The sequence below is a fragment of the Malania oleifera genome, chromosome 9 (assembly GCF_029873635.1).
Source record: "Malania oleifera isolate guangnan ecotype guangnan chromosome 9, ASM2987363v1, whole genome shotgun sequence".
Classification (NCBI taxonomy): Eukaryota; Viridiplantae; Streptophyta; class Magnoliopsida; order Santalales; family Ximeniaceae; genus Malania; species Malania oleifera.
In genome coordinates, this window is record NC_080425.1 from 52,004,736 (window position 1) to 52,025,145 (window position 20,410).

A 20,410-nucleotide genomic window follows, 5' to 3' on the forward strand; every position below is an offset into this window, starting at 1 on the left:
AATGGAATAACATAAACTTTTACATGAATAGCTTCTTTTAAATTATTACATTCTTATACAATTTTTATATCATTCTCATTGTATTCCAACATATTCTTAGGAATAGACATTTCACGAATAAAACACAACCTGGCTTAGTTCGGATTAAGGATTTTGTAAGAAAAAGGAAAGGGAGAGAACATGAGATAGAAATTAATTTTCCATATTTTCTCTCTATTGACTACGAATAAAGATGTATTCAAACATGAATAAAATTTAGAAAAATCAAAGGCTAACAGTATACAAATTTTTTTTAATTATTTATTAAGTTTTTCTATTTATTTTCTTATTTTTCTTAATTACCAATAAGAAAAAGCTTTCTTTTCATATTCTCCAAGTTCCAAAGGCAGCTTAAACATACATAACAAAGGCAAAATGCATTAAGAAAGTATGATAATACAACTCTAAAGCCCTGGGAACTCCAGAACATGTCACGCAGGACGCAACAATGGTTAGTGTCTTGTACCATACATTTGATCGAAGAAGCATATAATTCCATCTTTTACTAGCTTTCATTAAAAGAACAGTACAGACAAACACATAAGCAGGAAATGGTTACCTGAGGATGCAAATTGGTTGGAGCCTTTCTTTAACCCCACTCAGCTCCCATTGCAATGCTTCCCACCATGACTGCTCCCCCGCAATGGATTTCAGCTTCACTGCATTATCTCTCCTAAATGGCAACCCATGCAACTGGGGACATCCATATATCTCTAGCTTCTCCAAAGAAGGCCACTCCAATAACTCATTTGCGCTAATTTTTCTCAATACTGGCATGTCATAAAGAGCAAGAATCTTTAAGTTAGGCAACACGTCTGGCTTCAATTCAAAATTCTCAGATTCTGTTATTATCTCTGTAGTTCTGGAGCAGTCTTCAAATACTAGTTCTTGGATTTCAAGAAGTTGATGAATCATGCTGTGGGAAAAGATTTTAACCAGCATTGGACATTTCGCCAAACGTAGAATCTTCAGTCTTGATAAGCTTCCAGGCTGCACCGGCCCTTCCCAAATGCTTTCCAATCTTAGCAACCCTTTAATGTATAATTGCTCCAAGTTAGGTAGTATTATGCTCCCATCTGTACAACTAGCATCCACAAGGGTTGTAATTTGACTGCAGCATTCAATTAGACAGCTTTTGATGCAGCTCAAGCTTATAATCCCAAAGTCTGATAGACTCACAATGTCCTTATGGTCAATTAACTCAAATGCATTGGTTTTACCAAGCAACTTTGAAATTGTGGTGGTATCTTTGCCTTCCCCATTACAATATTTAAAATACTTTTCATATTGGAAAAACTCAGGAATTTGAAGATGATTTGACTTGTCGCAGCCAATAAAAAATTGGAATGATGCACAATAGTCATCATCTCTCCACAATGGGTTCTTTTCAATGAACATTCCTAGTGTGTCTTCTTTTGGAAAGGAGAACTGAAATGTGGTGCCAACCACCTTCACAACATCTAATATCTCATTGAGAAAACGAAATTGGAGAGCAGTTAGTTTTTCCAAGGTGGCTGCCTCTTTTATAACATAATCAACAACCTTGCTTGACAAAAAATTGCACCACTTCACTTCAATGACCAATTCTTCCAACATAGAAAGCCCTGAAATCAGATTGCGACTGAAAAGCCCATCCTGAATATTATTTTCATTTCCTGGATCAGGGAAAGATACTCGCAAACGCCTCAAAGATATCAATGTCTGTAAATGAGGTGGTATGTTGTTGACGCCACTACCACGAATATCAAGCACTTCAAGATGCTGAAGTTCTCCTATTTGAGAAGGGAGCTCCCGCAAATGAATGCAACCATTTAGATAAAGCACCTTAAGATTGACCAACTTTGAGAGGGATGATGGTAACGACACAATGCCAGTACAATACAAGTCCAGAACTTGAAGATTTTTCATTTGTTCAAAGAATAATGCCGGAATTGTATCCAAGCGAGAATTGTTCTGTAGCAGGAGTGTGGAAAGAATGCCACAGTCTGGGCTTTCTGGTAAGGTATGCAGCTTGTTGTCAGTCAAAGAGATCCAATTCTTTTTTTTCCAATATTCCATGTTTTGGGACTTCTGTAATTCCTCACCTGTTTTTACCAAAAATTTACATTTATAGCTTTCTGATGACATATGTAAGGCAAATTGCCGGATACACTTGTGCATCCTAACATATTTCTCATTCTGGCCATTCTCAAGCAAAGATACATTCTTAAGGTGCTCCAATATAGAAGGACCATCATCACGCACTACAGCGGCATCATCGTCATTGCCAATGACGTTGTCAGCTGCACAACACTCCAGCAAGCAATCTGTGTAAATGTCACTTTCTTCAGGATATAGTGCACCATATACAAAGCATTTCTTCTGGGCATCACTCAAGTTGTCGGAACAGAATGTCAACTGCTTATACACTTCGTGCATGCCTTGAACATCCTTTGCTGGCCATTTTCTCAAGTTTTTCAAGCCACTGCTCCAAAGGGACTCACTATCCTTCATTCTGAAGGCACTGGCTACGATTTTTATCAAGAGCGGCAGACCATCACACTCATTAGCCACTCTCCATGCAATTGGGGCAATAGTTGGGAGATCGATAACATTTGGACAATTTAGAATATCTCGAAACATCTTCCATGCTTCATTATTAGGTAATTTGTTTATAGTGATTACCCTATCCCCCATGAAGGAGTAAACATGGCGATATCTTGTTGTAAATACAACCTTGCTACCATTATGATTTTCAGGGAATCCCATTTTCAGCACATCAAGTTCTTCCTTAACATCGTCCAAAAGAAGCAAATACTTCTTATCTTTCAATTCCTCGTGTATTCTTTGAGTGACATCATCTGTCAGATCTATTCTTATTTTCAATCTCCGCATGATCATTGCCTGCAAATTCTCCATCCCTAAGTTCTCCTCAATCTCCTCTGTTGAAACCTTCAACCAAATCACAATATCAAACATCTTATAAACTTCTTCATGGTTGTTCACATTTTGCATTATCGCTGTTTTCCCTACTCCAACCATTCCATAGATTCCAATTCCTTTTGTCTCATCATCTTTTAAAATTTCAAGTATCTTTTCAAGTGAGGCCTGGAGTGTTGGATATCTTTTTAATTCTGGTGCTCTCAACTTCAAGACTGGTTCTGGTGGTTTATCAACTAGAAAACCACTAGGAAAATTGCTTTGTTGCACAAGCATGAGGATTTCCTCACACTTCTTCACCATTTCTTGGCCAAGACTTGAACGCCCGATGGCATGCCATACTGAACGCCTAGAGTCTTCATATTTCGCTTTTAATTGCTCCACTTCTTCAAGAATCTTCATCACCTGCTTAATCCATACGTTATAACTTTCAGTAGTCATCTGCATCTTATTCCTATGGATTTGAATCTGGTAGTCATCCCTTCTTGCACAGAGCATTTCTGCTGCATCATTTAATATCTTATTAGTCAGATCGATATCCTTTAAAGAAGCTGAAAGTATGCTCCGTATGTGAGCATATGAATCTCTCGCAACTTCCTCCCCGACAGCAGAAGTCGTTGCTTCCCTTAAGAATTCCATAAATGCCATCAAGAAACTCTGAATCTGCAGAAGTTAAATGAATAAATCAGATGAACTGAGAGCGAAGAACGGATATTATATAGCCATACATTGTGCTCATTAATTAATGCTGTTTTCAGAGCTTGATTACCATCATGTACAAAAGGTGCACGGTGTGCATACAATTGAAAAGTATTTCTATCTTATTATATTTTTTTAGATAATAGAAGAAAATATATTAAGAAAGAAAAGAATTATAACTACGAGAGGACAACAAACCCTCAAAAAAACTGAAAACTAAAAAAGAAAACAACCTGGGACCTAACAAAAGCTAAATAAGAAATCCCTTTCAGAAGTCTTTCCGTCATAATTAATAGAGCAGTGCAACTAGATAACTCCCAGTCCGTTCTTTGCCTTACTTTTTACCACCATTTGTACAGACTTATTTGCCTACCTGATTGGACAACTAGAAGCCCATCTTGTCCACAAGTTGTTGAGTTTCTAGGTCTTGCCCATTCACCTGCTTCTCCATGCCCATTCCACTATCCTCAAAGACAGGAACACCCTCTAAATTGTCCAATTAAGATGGGGGCACATAAGAAATACCACCCCATAAATCAGAAGACTTGTACGTACCCAAATTGATTGTGAACCTTGTCTTAAAGTAAGCCTCCCTCACAAGAAAAATCACTATCCAAGACATTCTCATCATTAGATTCGTCTCTCCATTTCTTTTTCTTCTTAGTATTGTTGAGAATTGCAAGTTGTAGACTAAAACCAAACAAGAAAAAAACTCTATTAATAGATACAAAATAAATTAGGCGCCCAGCATCTTAAACTTGGATCGCACCAAAGCACTCGCACCTAGATCGTAACCACACTCACAGCATAGATAGTACACACTTCTATACACTCAAGGACAATTGGATTGGCGCCCAGCACCAGCAGCCACTCCCACTTTCTCTCGTCACTTTTGCACACATTCACATTTGTTTACCTACATAAGATGATGGAGCTTTAAGCTCCTTTTATGGAGGCTTTGAGTTGGTTACTATTGACGCGCAGCGATTTTAATCGTCCGATCAACAAAATAAATAGCACAAAGAACATTCACAGAAAAAATGTAGAAGAGAGATTTTACGTGGTTTGGCAAGATTGCCTACATCCATGGAGTGTGTACCTGGAGAAAAATCCACTATGAAACGATGGCAGTACAAGATTTGATCAGACTCTCCCCGATCCCAGATCCCCTGTACACCCCTTCACCTGTCAAACTAGTGAAGAAAAAATCTTCCTAGAGAGAAAGCCCCCTCTAGCTCTCCTTGCATAAAATGACAAGCAATACAATCATTTTCCCATGGCTTACGAACATATATATGACACCACACAACCGTTGGATTTAGAGAAGATCCAACGGCTATGATAAAAGCTACAATAAATAAACAAAAACATATTTTTTAACAATCTCCACCTTGACTTTTAATCACAGCCAAGCACAACATTCCATCCCCACGTTTTGGGATGCTCTGTCAACAATCAACAAGAGACTACATTAACTAAGTCCAGACAGCGCTTGAACTTAGCTAATATAACAGGCTTCGTGAGCATATCTACAACATTTCCATCTGTGTGGATCTTCAATAACTAGAACTTACCACTTTCAACCCAACCTCTAACTGCATGGTACGACGCGTCAATATGCTTCGTGCGAGAGTGGTAGAACCTAATTCCTTGCCAAGTGGATCGCACTCTGACCATCACAGAATACGTGTAACCTATCCTGCATAACACCAAGTTCCTGAATCAGTCTAGTTAACCACAAAGCCTCCTTACCCGCCTCTGCCAAAGCTATGTATTAAGCTTCTGTAGTAGACAAAGCTATAGTAGGTTGCAACATAGCCTTCCAACTAATGGAACCACTAGCCATGGAAAAAATGAAGCCAGAAATAGACCTCCTCTTATCCAAATCACTTGCATAATTGGAGTCCGCATAACCCTGAACATTACAATCATCAGTACTTTCAAACAAGATACCATAATCAGAAGTGCCACGCAAATATCTGAAAATCCATTTCACCGCATTCCAATGCATTCTACCTGGATCAGCCATATATTTGCTTACCAAACTAACTACATATGACAAGTATGGTCTACTACATACCATAGCATACATCAGACTCCCTACTGCACTGGCATAAGGCACACTAGCCATATCCAACTTATACTCATCAATAGAAGGACACAGTTTAGCAGACAACTGAAAATGAGCAGCTAGAGGTGTACTTACCGATTTAGCCTTATCCATATTAAACCTTTCCAACACCTTCTCAATATACTTACCCTGTGACAACCATAGCTTTTTCTGTTGTTTGTCCCCTCTTGATTTCCATGCCAAGGATCTTTTTAGCTACACCAAGATCCTTCATCTCAAACTCATCCTGTAACCTGGCTTTCAACACATTCAACTCATCAGTACTGTTAGAGGCAATAAACATGTCATCCACATATAGCATAAGGATCACATATACACCACTGCTAAGCAATCTGAAGTAAACACAACTATCATAATTGCTTCGAATATACCCAATCCTCAACATATAAGAATCAAACCTCTTATAACATTGCCTAGGAGATTGCTTTAAACCATAAAGAGACCTATTCAACTTACATAGCAGGTGTTCTTTACTTTGTTCCACAAACCCCTCCGGTGGCTCCATAAAGATATCTTCCTCCAACTCACCATGAAGGAAAGCTGTCTTTACATCCATTTGTTCCAGATCTAAATCATGCATGGGAACCAATGCTAACAAGGATCTAAAAGAAGCATGCCTAACAACAGGAGAAAATAATTCATTATAATCTATACCTTCTTCCTGTTTGTATCCTTTTGCTACTAACTTGGCCTTATATTTAATCCCTTCTAATTTTGAAGTAGGTTCTTTCTTTTGGAAACCCACTTACAACTAATCACCTTCTTGTCCTTGGGCTTCTGAACTAACACCCAAGTGTTTTTCTTATGAAAAGACTCCATCTCCTCAACCATGACTCCAAGCCAACTATCTCATTCAGAACTCTGAGCTGCTTCCTGAAAATCAGAAGGATCTCCACTACTAGTAATCAGAGCAAATGCAACTAAGTCCTCAAACCCATACTTAACCGGAGGCTTAACATTCCTCCTTTCTCTGCCGGTGGTTAGCCCTATAGGCTCATGTCTATCACCTGTCTAAGGAATTTCCTAAGGAACTGTAGCATGTCTCGCTGTATCCTGTGCAACAGAATCAACAATAGTAGTCTGAGTATTACCCATACCTGAATTCTGAATACTGTCTAGTTCCACCTGAATAGGTACTCCCGCTGAATCAGACTCCACCTTCTTATTAGCATTCTCCTTCAACATGGCTTCCTCATTGAAGACCATATCCTTGCTAATGACCACCTTCCGTGCCATAGGGTCCCATAATCGATATCCCTTCACTCCTTCTTGGAAACCAAGAAATACCCACGGTTTGGACTTAGAGTCCAACTTTGATCTTTCATGTTCCTACACATGCACATACGATGGACAACCAAATATTCTCAACACAGAGTAATCTACTGGCTTACTAGTCCATACCTCTTTAGGAATCTTTGCGTCAATAGTCGCAGAAGGAGACCTGTTTGCTAGGTAGCATGCCATACTCACTGCTTCTGCCCAAAATGACTTAGGCAGATTAGCCTGAATCCTCATACATCTTGCCCTCTCTAGTAATGTTCTGTTCATTCTTTCAGCCACCCCATTCTGTTGTGGCCTATGTGGAACTATATAGTGCCTAGTGATCCCCTCTTCCTTACAGAAGTCAATTAACTGGCTGTTTTTGTACTCCAGTCCATTGTCATATCTTAGAAACTTCACCTGTTTCCCTGTTTGCTTCTCTACCTGAGTTTTCCATTCCCTAAACTTACTGAATACCTCACTCCTGTGCTTCAGAAAATACACCTTGACTTTCCTGGAAAAGTCATCAATAAATGAGACAAAATAAATAGCACCACTGTGAGACTGTACCTGTACTGGACCCCATACATCTTACAACAAGAATTACCTCCCAGTAAGTTCTGCCTGTGCAACTCCTGCAAACCACGCTCACTCATGTGACCCAGCCTCATATGCCATAAAGTAGTATCATCTGTATTTGTATCTGAAGAGGTACTAGCTGCAGCTCCACCTGTCGCTGTGCAACCCACCAGAGTGTACATCAGATGACCCTTCATTACTACCAGTGAACCTTTAGCCACTTTCAGCCCACCATCCTTAGCTGAAAAAGAGAAACCATTACTGTCCAAAGAGCCCAAGGAAATCAGATTCTTTTTCAAATCTGGAACATGCCTCACATCCCTGATGGTTCTAACCACACCATCAAACATCCTAATTCTGACCATTCCAATACCAAGAATACCACAGGAGGCATCATTACCCATCAACATCGTTCCTCTAGAGACTGGTTCATAGGAGTCAAAGTAGTCCCTATATGGACACATGATATGAGCACGCCGAATCCAAAGTCCAGGTATCGGCTAAGTAACTGGAACCTGTTGTAACAGCCAAAAGATCCCCATCAAAAACTAATGAACTGCTCTCTACTACAGTAGCCTTCTTAGTCTTCTTCCTGTTCTTTTCCTCTAAATCTATTTTCCTCCTTAGACAGTCCTTCTTCATATGCCCTTCTTTCCCACAATAAAAACAACCACTCCTCCAGTTCCCATTCTTACCCCTGAACTTGGATCGAGATTTCCCTTGATTCCAATTACCCTTGCTAGAACTCCTGCCCCGCTGTTGGCTAGACTCACCCTTAGCCACCAACCCTTCTCCATGTTCTGGATAATATGGTTTGTCAAAATTCTCACTCTTCAGAATGGCAGTAGTCACCTCATCAACTGTAAGAGTCTCCTTACCTAGTAGTAGTGTGGTTTTCAAAGTATCAAGTGAATTGGGAAGCGAATACAACATAATTAGTGCTTATCTTCCTCCTCAATTTTTACCCCAATACTCAGCAACTACGTGATTATTTTATTAAAATAATTGAGGTGGTCTCTGACTTCTGTGCCCTCAGTCATCCTCAACTGATACAACAGTTTCTTCAAATACAGTCTATTAACTAAGGACTTGGACATATAAATATTCTCCAATTTTTTCCGAAACTCAGTTGGTGATGTTTCATTCAACACACTGTATTTAATTTCTAGAGCTAAACTTAAGCGAATGGTACTTATCGCTTTCATTTCCAATTCCTCCCACTGATCATCTGAAATGGTCTCTGGCTTCTTGTCTTTCCCATACAATGCTTTAATCAATCCCTATTGGACCAACACATCCTTCACAGTGCTCTGCCACAAACTGAAATTATTTTTTTCATTAAAAGGCTCCACCTCGAACTTGGTCGTCGAAGTACTCGCCATTTAAAACATTTAAAAAAAAAATTTTCTTTTTCCTTTTTTTTTTTTCTCTCTCCTCTGACGTCAGCACTTGTCAGGATGATGTCAGCATGACGTCAGCGCTCCACGGGGAGGATCCGCGCCTTGACCCTACCCGTTCCGCTTGACCAAGATCCCTGATCCACTGCACGTGCGACCCACACGTGCTTTAGCCGACCCGGATGCTGACCTGCACCTTGACCTAGCGGATTCCGTTTGGATCTGACCCGCAACCCAGCCTCTTGACCTACGTGTCAACCCATTGCATTCCATACTTGACCCGATTCTGAATCTGGGTCTGTCACCCAATTCTAGCACTGTTCATCATGTTCTTCATCCATGAAAAAAAAATTTTTCCTTCTAAATTTTTTTTTCACTCCTTCAATTGAAAAATGATCCTTCTTCAATTGAAAAAATTCCGAAATAATTTTCAGGCACCTGATCTAAATCCGTGTACCTCAATCCGATTTTTCAATTGAAAAATTCCGGAATAATTTTTTGGCACCTAATCTGAATCCGCGTACCTCAATCCGATCTGAATCAACCGCTCTAATCTTGAGCACTCCCGCGGAAAAACTATCCAAAAAGTTTCTTTCGATCTAATCTGATCTATCATATCTACACCCAATTGAAACCGTTCTCTGATACCACTTGTTGACGTGCATCGATTTTAATTTTTCAATCAACAAAATAAAACTGAACAAAGAACATTCATAGAAAAAATGTAGACGAGAGATTTTACGTGGTTCGGTAAGATTGCCTATGTCCACGAAGCATGCACCTAGAGAAAAATCCACTATGAAACGATGGCAGTACAAGATCTGATCAGACTCTCCCCAATCCCAAATCCCCTGTACACCCCTTCACCTGTCAAACCAGTGAAGAAAAAATCTTCCTAGAGAGAAAGCCCCCTCTAGCTCTCCTTGCACAAAATGACAAGCAATACAATCTTTTTTCCCATGGCTTACAAACATATATATGACACAACACAACCATTGGATTTAGAGACGATCCAATAGCTGTGATAAAAGCCACAATAAATAAATAAATAAATAAACATATTTTTTAACAATTACTAAGCTGAAAATCTTCTGGAAATCCATGTTGCTTGCCTAGGCTCTGTTCCAATTGTGACAAGCAAGGTAACTAGTCCCTGTGGTTGCATGGATTCTGCAGTAAACCCCATGATGGGGCTGCTAACTGGATTCAATCATTCTTCACCAATGTTCATTTTCTTGAAAATATGGTGGAATATCATGTCATCAGAGCTTCCATTGTCCACCAATATCCACTTCACTATATGGTGGGTAGTTAATGTTGTAACAACAAAGACATCATTGCAATTTAAAAACAAAAAAACAAAAAAAACCAAACAAAGCAAAAAAAAAAAAAAAAAAGAAACGAAAAAGAAAAACATCATTGTTCGGGTACAACTTGTTCCTTGAGTTGCTTCTTGGCAATGTGATTGATTGATCTTGTTTGCAAAGTCTGGGCTTTTCTCTGCTTGCTTCTATCTACTAGTAGTTGGTCCTCCTCAAGATGATATGAATGACCCTGCAGGAGCTCGATTCTCAATCATATTGTCTCTGTCTCTCTTTTGATCTTCAGCATGTTGGTTCCCAACATATCTCCTAAAGAAACCTCTTCCCATGACATGTTACATCTTATTTTTGAGATTTTGGCATTCATCAATGTCATGCTATTGATCTATATAGAACCAATACATGTCAGCATCCCTCCTAGCTCATCCTTCCATTAATTTTCTTGGTCACCTAACTTGGTTGACATCTTCAATTTGCATCAAAATTTGAGCTAGATTTAGGGACGTATTGTTCAAAATCTTCCTAGGCTACTCCCCATGTCTTTTGTTTCTTTTAAGGTTTCGAGAAGTTGAAGGTCTGGCCTCTTTCAATCTATCTTTCCTCTTCCCCCCTTCCATCTAGGAAATCCTTTTGCCTCTCAAATAGCTTGGAGAGATGGTCAAAATGATGTACTACGTGTAGCAGGAGGCTCACAAACAAGTTTAGTGCAGCCCACTTCAAAGTTGTTGCATGTCTGACGCAGCATGAAGCATCAGAATTTTCTATATAATCCATTAGATCTTGCGTCCACCATTGCTATCAAAATGATGGTCTGACAGAATTTTTGAGGAGGAGGATCATTAGACATGCTTTGAACAAACAGGGTGATGTTTCCACCCTTGATTAACACAACATTTTGCTTTTCAGTCGCCTTTTCAATATCCAATTTCTTGATTGTGATCTAAAAATTAGGCACAACTCATAGCGTCTTCATCCAGATGTGGCCTCTCCATACAAGTCATCCTCATTATTAACAGAATGACTGCATTGGTGCAGCATTTCAGAGTGTCCACTCATCGCTCAATGTGTTTGAGCAAGTGATTGTTTTTGGTGTGGCAATCCCCTTTTTCATCCAATCTATGCATGGGATAAGTCCTTTCTAGGCCTTGGAGCTAGGGATGGTGAGAATCTCATATGAATTGAACCACTCACCACATAATGTTTAATGGAAATGGCACTGTAGTGAGGCTTGGCATTGGTTAATTTCTGTTTGCAGAGTGTTTGTCTCTTGAGACAAAATATTCACTTGAGCCTAAAAGTAGCAACCTTATGTGTTGAGGCAACTGGATAAGTCTGACATGTCTTTTGTTGACTCATATGTCCCTCCTACATGAGAGAAAATCCCTTTATCCTGGAATATTTATCTGAGCGTTTCCTTGATCTGTTTGAGAAAAGTAGCATTTTGCACTGATGGCACCAATTGATGTTGCACAAATTGAGCAAATGAGTACGATATCCCTCTCCAGTGCTTCTTCATATTGATTTGGTCTTCAAGATTCCAGAATCCGCAAAAACAAAACCAAGTTGAAGGCAGCTCTGGTAATAGCCCTACGGTGCCCAGGTCAAAAACTCGGTATATTCCTCTAGTGCTTTATGTGAGAGGAAAGTATTGCCCACCTTTTTCTCTTGAGCTCTCTTCCTTTTATTTTGATATGTTGCCAATTCATGCAAAGCCCCTTGATCATGGGACTGTTAGCAATGGTTTGGGCCATTGTTAAGGGCTTGTTACCCTTACCAATGATAATTTTTGTTACTAGGACTTACCAGCTACATCCCAATATTCCCTTGGAGATGTGTATGGATGTTCCAGGCTATTCAGGCTACTGGGATTGGTATGGCTCCCTGGGTCATGACCAGCCTTAGTAGGTATGATGGAACCTAAATGTCAGATCTAAACATACCAATCTATGTAAGGCTGCCTAACCATCCTGACTGGTTTGGGCTGCCTAAGGTCATAGCTCGAAATCTTTAATCATAATAAATATAAAAAAAATTATGAAGATATTATTATACTAGCGAAGTAGCAATGAACATGGGATTAAAGAAGTAGTTTTTAGAAGAATTGTGATTCCCTTCCATTTTAACATTCTTTAAAAAGACTACAACTTCCGATTAGCATGGCACATGCTAGCTTGCAATAGATAGAATATAGCACCATAATGTTTTAGTTTTACTACCTGAATCACCGTGTGATTATTCCTAAAGGATCCATGCAACATGATATGGGCAATTGATGGAAATCACAAAAACAATTATGCAAGAAGGCATTACTTGACATGTGGCATTCTGATGTCATGGGTTTTTCATGATCTGATGGGTAATTGGACCATAGGCTAGGTGGACAACATGAATGATCTGATTGGTTGGCTACTCAAATCACATAAGAGATCAACCATATGCTTAGCAATCAACTAATTAGAATAATAGAAATTGACCGAATGAAAAGTTCTACTGCATTCTAATGATCAGGATTTTTTGATTTTTTGATTTTAGTTTATTTTATTATTTTTGTTTTTGATAGGCTTGTTTAGATTTGTTTCTTATTTAGCTTTATTTGGATTTGTAGTCCTCTTTTGATTGGTTGTTGGAGTTGTTTTTGGGAGGCCTTTAAATTTTTTTATTTGTAATCTCCCAATGCTTGTCTTGTAATCACGGTATTCCTCCCTCTTTATGTTGTTCCACCAGAAGGATTCTCGCAAAACCCTATACATCTTTTTGCTCCCTGGATGTACAGTATAAAGAGAGCGATGAACCTCCTCCAGAATGGTCCTTTTAATTTCAGCATCATTTGATACGCATAATCTGGTGTGAAATCTCAGAACTCCATCATCTGAAATATTAAAATCTGCCTATAGCCCACTCTGTACTTTGCCCTTAATCTTTGCCAACTCTGCGTCTTTTATCTGCGCGGCCTTAATCTTCTCCAGTAAGGTCGGTTGAATTACCAAGCTGTCCATGAACGTCTGGTGATTTCCCTGCACCAATTCCACATCAAATCTTTCTAGATCCATCCTGATATGATGTTGAACTACCACTGCCGAGACTAACGCATTCACTGATTTTCAACTCAAAGCATCAGCTACCACATTAGCATTCCTTGGGTGGTAACTGATGGTGCAGTCATAATCCTTTATTAGCTCTAGCGATCTCCTTTGTCTCATATTTAGCTCCTTCTATGTTGTTGACTCTATGAGTCCAATCTTGTTTTGATAATGACAAATCACTTGATATTTGATATGTGCATTGAGATTGTGAATAGGAACAATATTTAGCATGCACGGAAGGTTAGAATGTCATGGAAGCCATGAGGATTAAAGGATATACAACTTGACACAATCCATGGAACTAAAAGAGTAGAAGAATGAAGATGCAAGCGTCAAGTTCAAGATCATCATGGAAATGGGTATTTAGAACTGAATGTATTTATATATTTCATATGATTTAATTCAAAGCTCAAAATATATCTTAGACTGACCTTATGACTCATGCATCTCATGAAAATCTTTTAGGGGTTATTCATTGACTTAAAGACTCTATTTAAAATTTCGAAAAATGTTTTATAAAGAAGCAAAGTAAGAAAGCAAAAATGATAAAAAAACTGAAGTTGGACTACCCAGACGATTGAGGATTACCTTCAGAAGTCTGAAGCTGTAACTTCAGACGACTGAAGTTTTACTTCAGACGTCTGAAGAATTTCCTCAAAAGACTGAAGAATTAGTTCAATCATTTGAAGAATTAATTTTGAAATACAGAACAGGCAGAACACCTTCAAACGTCTGAACCGTCAAGTTCAGTCGTCTAAGCTGGGACTTCAGAAGACTGAACCCATAGTTTAGTCGTCTGACCCTGTGTCCAGACTATAATTTTCAGTCCTTTAAGGAACATCAGACGTCAGAACCCGAATTTTCAGTCATTTGAACCTGTGGGAAGTTTAAAAATCTGATCTTTAGCGAGAGAACACGCGGGTTATACACTTGATCAAATTGATCCAACGGTCAAGATTTATCCTAAGGCCGAGATTACCTATATAATCAACCTCTAAATCCTAGTGCCTCAACTTTTGTAATAGAATTGGGAGCCTTGAACTTATACACATCTCTGAACATTGTTGAATTTATTGCTAAGCTCTTGTTTGCAATTTCAAAGCATTTACATCATATTAAAGCTTGGGTTACGTTGATTTTCAAAAGGGGTTCCAGTAACTATTGTGCAAATAACTTTGGTATTGAGGTTTGGTGATCAAACTAAGTGTTTGCTTGTTCTGAAAGAGTTTTTCATCTCACAAGCTTATTATTGAATATTCATTTTGAGAAGTTGATCTTGAGTTATTATCTATATATATATATATATATATATATTTGTGGAAGATCACTACTTGAGAAAAGCTTTGTTTAAAACTAAAATCTTGAAGAAAGTTTTAAATATATCTTCATTCAAAGGGTTGCTATTTTATTAGTGTAAAAAGTATTGATAGCAAGAATATAGATCTGTGCATTATCAAAGATTATTTTTGAAATGATCTTATTTTCTAATCTTGCTTAAAGTATTCTGAAATCGAACCTTATTTTTCTCCAAAGCATTTATTTATAAAATCATATTTGGGAGATATTGATTTAAAGGATTGATTTGTAAAGCATATCATTCATATAACGATATCATGGTTACATACATACTGAGCTTCAAGTTTTATCATATGAATATGTATTAGGTTTTCCATTGTACTCACTAGCTTTGTTAGAAGCAATATTGAGTTTTTGCAGATTTGAAATTTTATATTGTAATCACGGTTCGGGTTGTGAACCGGATGAGGAGGAAGCTGTGCCTCTTGTAAGCAGCAGATTGTAAGGGAAGCTCCGTCCCGATTAAAGGAGCAGGGATTTAGTGGAATCCTTGAGTGGGTTGCTTAAGGCAAGGACGTAAGTCGGGTTGACTGAACCTCGTAAAATCGTGTTTACCTTCTCTTTTCCCTTATCTTTTTAATTTCCGCTTGCATTTCATTATCCGCTTTTGCATGTTTGTATGTTGATTTATATTATACGCACTTGATAATTAATTGGGTAAAATAGAATTTATTGAGATAATAATTTGAATTAATTTCAAACACCTGCAATTAATTTGTTAAATATTGAAATAGGGATTAAGTAGTAAAATAAACTTAAAGATTTTTAAAATACCCAATTCACCCCCCTCTTGGGATTACACCTGAATTAACATGCGTGAAAATGTACTTAAGGTTTTTATGATATATGAAGATTTCACACCTTTCACCATACAGATAGTGCCTCTAGATTTTCAATGCAAAAACCACCGCTGCCAACTCCAAGTCATGCGTAGAATAATTCTTCTCGTACTCCTTGAGCTGCCGAGAAGCATATGCAGTAACCTTTCCCTATTGCATCAGTACACACCCAAGCCCTTTTCGAGACGCATCACTATAGATTACAAAACCCCCTTCTCTTGAAGGGATTGTCAATCCCAGTGCAGTGATAAGTCGCTGCTTTAACTCTTGAAAGCTCTGTTCACATTCATCTGTCCATTCATATTTGACATTCTTCTTGGTCAACTTTGTTGGTGGGCTTGATAACTTAGAAAAACCCTCTACGAATCGATGGTAATATCCTACCAAACCCAAGAAACTCTTGACGTCGTGGACATTCTTTGGTTTTTCCCAGTCCATTACTGCCTCTATCTTGTTCGGGTCCACTGAAATACCACCTCAAGATATCACATGTCCCAGAAATGCTACTTGTTCCAACCAGAATTTGCATATCTTAAATTTTGCATACAGTCTCCTTTCCCTCAACACCTGAAGTACTATCCTCAAATGATCCTTGTGCTCCTTGGGACTTTTTAAATAAACCAATATGTCGTCAATAAACACCACCGCGAACTGATCCAAGTACAAATGGAAGACCCTATTCATCAGGTTCATGAATGCAGCAGGAGAATTCATTAGTCCGAATGGCATAACCAAAAATTCATAATGGTCATATCGAATTCGGAAAGCGGTCTTCGGTACATCCGCTGATTTAACTTTCACCTGATGATACCTGGGTTGGAGATCGATCTTCGAAAAGACCTGTGTTCCCTGAAGCTGGTCAAACAGATTATTGATACATGGTAGCGGGTACTTGCTCTTTACCGTCATTTTATGTATCTCCCGGTAGTCGATGCACATCCTCATTGACCTGTCTTTCTTTTTTCACAAATAATAGAGGTGCTCCCCACGAAGATACACTGGGTCAAATGAACCCTTTGTCCAACAACTCCTGTAACTGTTCCTTTAATTCTTTCAACTCTGTCGGAGCCATTCTGTATAGAGTTTTAGAGATTGGCCTCGTTCCCGAAGATAGGTCGATAGAAAACTCCACCTCACGCTCAAGAGGTAACCCTAGAAAATCCTCCAGAAACACATCAAGAAAATCCCTTACTATTGGGATATCCTCCAGCTTTAATTCTTTCATTGATGCCTCTTTCACACAAGCCAGGTAACCCTAACATCCTTCCAAGAGTAACCTTTTAGCCTACATGGATGACAAAATTGGTGGCGAGGCACTCCCCAAGGGGTATGAACACCACTTCCTCCTTGAAGCAGTCAATATTGGCATATCCAAAAGCTAGCTAGTTCATTCCTAGAATCACCCCAAATCCGTGCATGTCGAGGACCACCAGATTAGCAAGCAACATCCTTCCTTGAATACTGATCGGAAAATCCTTAAGTACCCTCCTACACACTACTACAATTCTTGTTGGTATAGCCACTAATAAATCAACGTCCAATGGCTAAGCTTCTATCCCACATAATTTAACGAAATCCTGAGCTACAAATGAATGTGTCACCCCTAAATCATACAACACAATAGCTCTATGTGAAAAAATTGAAATAGTACCTGTCACCACGTTGCTGGCGTCCTCTGCATCCCCCGGCGTAAGTGAATACACTCGTGCTTGGGCGGTGTTCCTTTGGTAGCCACCTTGGGGTGCCTGATTGTCTCCCCGAAATTGATTAGGTGTGGGCGCATCACTAGGCGGAGCATGACAATCTTGTGCCATGTGGCCGGGTCTACCACATGGATAGTAGACCATTGCTCTAATCCGGCACTCCCCCCAATGCCCCTTACGACACCTAGGACAAAGAGGGGGTGATGGATTTCCCTGTGGAACTCGATATCCCACTTCCTGTCGCTGGCCCGCATTGTTACCAGGCCTCCTCCATGTACCCTAACTCGGACCTGCATGAAAACCAGGAGGCAAGAGCCTCTTCCTCTGACTTTGTACCCCTGTGCACCCCTATTGACTCATCTCTGCTACGGTAGCTTTATCCACCAACTCTGAGAAATCCCGCACTTGCAAGACCGCCACCTACTCATATATCTCCTGTCTCAGGCCCTTCTCAAATCTTTGCGCCTTTCTGAACTCATATGGAATTATGTCTGGGCCAAAGCGAGAGAGTTTCATGAACTTGGCGGCATACTGCTGCACTGTCATATGACCCTGGATAAGGCTCAAAAACTCCTCCACCTTAACATCCCTAATGGTGGTGGGGAAGTACCGATCGAAGAAGATCTCCTTAAAACGACCCCAAGTCAATGCTATGGGTACTGGCCTCTACTCCTCCAATAGTTTCACTGCTAACCACCATCGCTCGGCCTCACCCGTTAACTTGAATGTAGCATAAGAACTTTCTGCTCATCAGTGCAGCACAATATTGCAAGAATCTTCTCAATATCTTGTATCCAATTCTCTGCAATAATTGGGTCGACACTTCCTAGAAAAGCTGGGGGATTCATCCGGGTGAACTGCTCTATGATGCAGCCCTGGTCAACTGGTAGGCAACCCTATTCCCTTGAATTCCGTGTTACTTCTACCATGACCTACTGAGCAATGCTATGTAGCACTTGATCTGAATCGCCGCCACCCATACTGGAAGCCTTCACGTGGCTACTACCTCCAACATTTACATTGTTATCCCCAGAGTCCATCTTGAAAGTAGGACGGAAAACAATCTTAGAACCCTATATCATAATACGATCAGTATTATCATTTAACTAAAAAACTATAAAATATACTATATCCTCGTATTACGATACTCGAGCTACCTTAAGAACTTTCCTCACATAAACAAATCAATTTAACATCCATGTTCCCAATTTAAGGTTTAGTCTTACCGCTCAGAAACAAAAATCGATGATAATTTGCCATGGCTTTCCTAAAATTGTCATTTCAGGAAGAACACAGAAACCATCACGGAATTCTTGTCTTTAGGTTGTAAGACAAAACCCTAAAGATTCCACTTGAACTCCCAAGAATGACTTGCTAGATTCCTAATTTACCAATTTCCTACTCTCATCAAGATCCATTCCTATACTTTGGTATTGTAATCTGCTAGAGTCTACAGAACCTAACAACCTAAGCTCTAATACCACATTTGTAACGCCCCCAAAAATAAATCCATAATCAACATAATAAAAATATCATCATATGATACCTCTGATACCACAAACGCAATATCCACGGACCCAGCGGGGTTGAGGGTAATACCATCCCATAATTATATTAGTCACACAAATAGCGGAAGCAAAATATTATCCTAATATCATACATACTAGAGTACTAACCCTCAACTTTTATATCAATATTTCCCAAAATATATTACACCTAGAGTGTCCAAAAATCTTTAGATATAAACAAAATAGTGTTCTACAAACACTCACTCTTAGCTAGCTCATCTAGATCCCACCCTAGAGCTCCTAGACTCGATTTCCTATAGGCCCTGAAAATTTAATATATTTACTGGGGTGAAACACTTCTCAGTAAGGTGGATTAGGTTAATTCCAGTGTGTGGCTAACATGAGTTTTAGTGTAGCAAATATATCCATCCAGTTATATTAAAATGCAAAGTATTGTAAATTGTACTCACACCTGTATTGTAATGCCCTGGTCCTTTATATGAACCCAAAGTGCTACTACACATACTCTGTTATACCAGTATCAGATAAGCATATATAAACAACCCGCCCTAAACAAGGACAAACGGGTGTATCTCAGACATATCTGTACTCATGCACAGTGGAAAACATAAACATTCTCATTCGGGATTCTATTAGACATATACCAGAGTTTTATTTGTATTTCTCAATACATAAAATCCATACTTTAAACACATATTACATCCTCCTACATTCTACCAGGCTAACAACTCATTACTAATACAAAAACTTACGTCCACTAACAAGACTATACGCGCCAAAGTCTCTCTAGAAAAACTAGGACCGACGTCCCATAGGACCTGAAACGGAGGTTGTAAGATTGGGGTGAGACACTTCTCAGTAAAGTGGAAGATATTACATCAGCACATGACTACATGAGTTTATTCTAATTAAAAACAGTTGCACATTATCACATTCATAGTACAGCACTTTTCCAGATATATAAACATAATACAGTATCATCACAAGCGAGAGTCCCCGAGGTTAGGGTAGGGTATTGACTTATACACTATACGATTCCCTCCACACGGTACTCAACCCTGTGACTTTGCCCATTTTAGTTTTTTTAAATCATGTATATGAAAATTTAGGACAATGACAAGCTTTGGAACTTTCAGAAATATGCCTAATTACCCCGTGGCACGGGTTGTGCACTGATAACTCTGACAGAGCCCTATTCGTGCTGACACTGTCAAACATCACAGATATAGTCCGGCTGCCCCACCTGGTCTATTATTTCACCAGTGGCCCCATACACTCCTGCAAGCCGACTATCTCAATACCCACACTGACTCACATGTGTGGTTGTACTGTACCTCAGTCAGCAATGGAACCGCGCCTCTAGCTATTTAAACACTCAGATAACCTGGAGTATCTTTCAACTCCTTCGGAGTGTCTTTCAACTCTTTTAGTAACAAGTTGTGGTCACAATCAATCATATATATAATTTACAATAAAACATAAAAATCCGTGCAGTTCTAGTATTTTCACAATCACAATCATGCAATCTTTCATGCATTTTTTTTTCTATCAGTC

The 20,410-nt window shown here is 39.1% G+C and overlaps 1 protein-coding gene across 1 annotated transcript in view; it reads right to left on the bottom strand.

The window, feature by feature from the left end:
* Positions 1-397: 397 nt before the first annotated feature.
* LOC131164304 (disease resistance protein RPS2-like) overlaps positions 398-20,410 on the bottom strand; it is a 37,009-nt gene continuing 16,996 nt past the window's right edge. The window contains exon 2 of the mRNA XM_058121398.1: positions 398-3,621. Coding sequence (XP_057977381.1) covers positions 595-3,621 — 3,027 coding nt within the window. The 3' untranslated portion in view covers positions 398-594. The remainder of the gene's footprint in view (positions 3,622-20,410) is intronic.